At 39.7% G+C, this 4,870-nt stretch overlaps 1 protein-coding gene across 1 annotated transcript in view; it reads right to left on the bottom strand.

Annotated features, from left to right (window-relative positions):
- Window positions 1–1,223: 1,223 nt before the first annotated feature.
- The window catches only part of tmem250 (transmembrane protein 250), a 5,261-nt gene continuing 1,614 nt past the window's right edge, over window positions 1,224–4,870 (bottom strand). Inside the window, exon 2 of the mRNA XM_079608128.1 lies at window positions 1,224–2,583. Coding sequence (XP_079464254.1) covers window positions 2,004–2,583 — 580 coding nt within the window. The 3' untranslated portion in view covers window positions 1,224–2,003. The remainder of the gene's footprint in view (window positions 2,584–4,870) is intronic.

The following is a 4,870-nucleotide window of genomic DNA, read 5'->3' as shown; positions in this document are numbered from 1 at the left end:
TTGTAAGATATAAACTCACCGTTCTGAGAAAAAAATGTGCAATTAAATTTTTAATTGTGAGTCTTTTTTAAGATATAATTCCCAATTCTGAGATATAAACGTGCAATTACGAGAAAGAATGAAAAACTAGCAAACAGAATTCTGCAAGATAAACCCTCAATAGCCTTCACTATGTGACAGCAACAGCACAAGGACTTTTCACTGTGTGTATCACTCCGCGTGTCTTGTTTGCGTTCCAGACTATCAGTGAGATTTTCCAGGGATTTGTTCTAAAGACTTTGCTTCACCAGTAGGATATTGCTATTGAAAGTCTTTATGAGAGTCGTTGAATCATTCCTTCAACCATTTTGTTCAAAAACATTGATTTATTTACAAAAACTGTGGTTTTGCTTGGATCTATTTTCTTTGGCAGAGCAAAAACAGACAAAGTAACTCACAACATTGTGCCTAAAATTATAACTTCTTGTTTGTCAAACTGTTGTATAAAATTAATATTAAATTTTGCTGCACTAACTTCTCAGAAACAGCCTGATCCATTAGTTCTAAAGTGGTTTCTGAATTAGTAAGAGTGTGTGGGCACATCTTTTGAATAGTGATATCAAATATTGAATCTGTAGAGTAAGAAAGTAGTTCCACACACACAGACATACGCTTGCAAGAGTGTGTTACGGTCATAACCAGTAGGGCTGGCAAACGATTACGGTAATCGCATCCAAAATAAAGTTTGTGTTTACATAATATATGTGTGCACTGTAAAAAAAAAGTTGGTTTAACTTAAAAAAGCAAGTTATCTTGTTGCCTTAAAATTTTGAGTTTGTTGTAATTAAAATTTTGAGTTAATACAACGAAGAAGATGGTTTAATAAACAGAAACTCAGAATAGTGTGTTATCTTCACACATTAGTTATCGAAGTTGATTTGACAAGATAAAAAGTTGTGATAAATCATAAAAATATTTTTTTACAGTCTAGTGTGTATAATTATTTTGTTTATATAGTATAAATACACACACATGCATCTATATATTTAAGAAGTATTTATGTATATACTTTAATATTTAAATTATATTTAATTTTTCTTAAATATACATGCATGTGTGTGTATTTATACTATATAAACAAAATAATTATACACACTACACACACATGCTATGTAAACACAAACTATTATTTTGGATGCGATTAATCGTTTCACAGTGTAACTTTTTTGCAATTTTTTGTGAGCAAAAAGAATGTTTCTTTAAAACAAATTAGGACACAATTGTCTGGCTCACATTTATTACACACAGAAACCGTAACGTCACACACACCAGCGAGATTAACACTGTTTGAGTGCTGTTCCTGAGATGTGATTGAACTGTGCTACACCACCGCCGCCATGTGCGCGCGTCCGCAGTCGTGGATACGTGTCCCTCCGAGAGTTCGGCCGTTTGACACGGGTCATATTCCAGCCACTCGACAGATGTACATGTGTGTCAGTGCATCGAGTCACTGACCCCTCCGGCCGGAGCTCTCCAATGTCACCGGTGTCCGTGCGGGTTCAGAACAAAAGAGCATGCTCGGCCAAGTATGAGGCATATGATGTTTGATCCTCAAACAATAGGAGATTGTACTCGCTCACTTTCCTTTCATGCCAGGCTGGCGCCAATAACGCCACACTAATGCAACACGGGCATCGGACTCATGCTCTGATTGGCAACAGACAAATAATACAGTCTGATAAGTCCATTAGTGACGGGTTTGCTGCACGAGGAAGAGAAACCGTGATAAAAGACCGACTTTTCAAAAAGGAAACGTAGGCATTAAATCGAGGCACGAGCAGATCTAAAGATGTATGAAACATTGGGTTTATTCTTGTGCACAGTGTTAAAATACAACATTTAAAACATGCACACTCACAACATTTTTCTCACGATGAAACGCACGTTGCTCTTCTTTAAAGACGTCGCTCAAATGTTTCGTCAAGTGGGTTTGATTCATTATTTTTATTCACCCAATCAGAACTTCACATATCAACAAAGACCATGAAACACCAGCCCAGGCCTCCGATCAGAAACATGGTCACATGCATGCTGTATATGAACAGATCATTGACGATGCCGAAGTCCAGTCGCCGGTGACCCAGCAGAAGGAGAATGACGGACAGCTTGTACTGAAGGCGAAGGAAAATCCGCACGCTGACGTACTGAAGGCAGAAGAGCGCAGACAGCGCCACCCAGAGGAGGGAGGTAAAGAGGCTGCAGCCGAAGTACAGGAGGAACCGGATGAAACTATACATCCATCGAGACTTCAGGTACAGGTCAAAGTTGTTGTATTTGGTGCGGACGAGCTGTGTGGTGCGCGCCGGGCCACAGGCGGAGTGCATGCAGGTGGTGTGAGGGCCGTGGAAGGAGCGCACCCTCCGTGGGATGGGGATGACAGGCATGGGTGGTTCAGGAAGGCCCGCGGACAGGACTCTTCCAGGAACTCTGCATGTTGCAGGACCGCAGGGTGCAGCTAAAAGGCAGACGGGTGTGAATGTGGCGTTACTGTGACCGAGCGCATCGCTGCCCTCATCCGGTGGGAATCTCCATAGCGCTGAAACTCTGGGGAATAAACCAACAAAATCAGAGGAATAGTGATTAGAGCTTAGGCGTGTAACAATACATCCATGTCACGACTCAGGTCGAGACACAATAGGGATCTCAAGACACTTTACAGTTACATACAGAGTTACATTGTGTGTTACTGTAACGTAACTCTGTGTTACTGTAACGTAACTGTGTGTTACTGTAACGTAACTCTGTGTGTTACTGTAACGTAACTCTGTGTGTTACTGTAACGTAACTCTGTGTGTTACTGTAACGTAACTGTGTGTGTTACTGTAACGTAACTCTGTGTGTTACTGTAACGTAACTGTGTGTGTTACTGTAATGTAACTCTGTGTGTTACTGTAACGTAACTCTGTGTGTTACTGTAATGTAACTCTGTGTGTTACTGTAACGTAACTCTGTGTGTTACTGTAACGTAACTCTGTGTGTTACTGTAATGTAACTCTGTGTGTTGCTGTAACGTAACTGTGTGTGTTACTGTAAAGTAACTCTGTGTGTTACTGTAATGTAACTCTGTGTGTTACTGTAACGTAACTCTGTGTGTTACTGTAACGTAACTCTGTGTGTTACTGTAACGTAACTGTGTGTGTTACTGTAATGTAACTCTGTGTGTTACTGTAACGTAACTCTGTGTGTTACTGTAATGTAACTCTGTGTGTTACTGTAACGTAACTCTGTGTGTTACTGTAACGTAACTCTGTGTGTTACTGTAATGTAACTCTGTGTGTTACTGTAACGTAACTCTGTGTGTTACTGTCACGTAACTGTGTGTGTTACTGTAACGTAACTCTGTGTGTGTTACTGTAACGTAACTCTGTGTGTTACTGTAACGTAACTCTGTGTGTTACTGTAATGTAACTGTGTGTTACTGTAACGTAACTCTGTGTGTTACTGTAACGTAACTGTGTGTGTTACTGTAATGTAACTCTGTGTGTTACTGTAACGTAACTCTGTGTGTTACTGTAACGTAACTGTGTGTGTTACTGTAACGTAACTCTGTGTGTTGCTGTAACGTAACTCTGTGTGTTACTGTAACGTAACTGTGTGTGTTACTGTAACGTAACTCTGTGTGTGTTACTGTAACGTAACTCTGTGTGTTACTGTAACGTAACTCTGTGTGTTACTGTAACGTAACTGTGTGTGTTGCTGTAACGTAACTGTGTGTGTTACTGTAACGTAACTCTGTGTGTTACTGTAATGTAACTCTGTGTGTGTTACTGTAATGTAACTCTGTGTGTGTTACTGTAACGTAACTCTGTGTGTTACTGTAATGTAACTCTGTGTGTTACTGTAATGTAACTCTGTGTGTTACTGTAACGTAACTCTGTGTGTTACTGTAACGTAACTCTGTGTGTTACTGTAACGTAACTCTGTGTGTTACTGTAATGTAACTCTGTGTGTGTTACTGTAACGTAACTCTGTGTGTTACTGTAACGTAACTCTGTGTGTTACTGTAATGTAACTCTGTGTGTTACTGTAACGTAACTCTGTGTGTTACTGTAACGTAACTGTGTGTGTTGCTGTAACGTAACTGTGTGTGTTACTGTAACGTAACTGTTACTGTGTTGCTGTAACGTAACTGTGTGTGTTACTGTAACGTAACTCTGTGTGTTACTGTAATGTAACTCTGTGTGTTACTGTAACGTAACTGTGTGTGTTGCTGTAACGTAACTGTGTATGTTACTGTAACGTAACTCTGTGTGTTACTGTAACGTAACTCTGTGTGTTACTGTAACGTAACTCTGTGTGTTACTGTAACGTAACTCTGTGTGTTACTGTAATGTAACTCTGTGTGTTACTGTAATGTAACTCTGTGTGTTACTGTAACGTAACTGTGTGTGTTACTGTAACGTAACTGTGTGTGTTACTGTAACGTAACTCTGTGTGTTACTGTAATGTAACTCTGTGTGTTACTGTAACGTAACTGTGTGTGTTGCTGTAACGTAACTGTGTGTGTTACTGTAACGTAACTCTGTGTGTTACTGTAACGTATCTTTGTGTGTTACTGTAACGTAACTCTGTGTGTTACTGTAATGTAACTCTGTGTGTTACTGTAATGTAACTCTGTGTGTTACTGTAACGTAACTCTGTGTGTTACTGTAACGTAACTCTGTGTGTTACTGTAACGTAACTCTGTGTGTTACTGTAACGTAACTCTGTGTGTTACAGTAACGTAACTCTGTGTGTTACTGTAACGTAACTGTGTGTGTTACTGTAACGTAACTGTGTGTGTTACAGTAACGTAACTCTGTGTGTTACTGTAACGTAACTCTGTGTGTTA

This window comes from Phoxinus phoxinus (genome assembly GCF_949152265.1).
Source record: "Phoxinus phoxinus genome assembly, chromosome: 3".
Lineage (NCBI taxonomy): Eukaryota > Metazoa > Chordata > Actinopteri > Cypriniformes > Leuciscidae > Phoxinus > Phoxinus phoxinus.
Note: the sequence above shows the minus strand (reverse complement) of the source record. Positions and strands in the feature narration are given on the sequence as shown.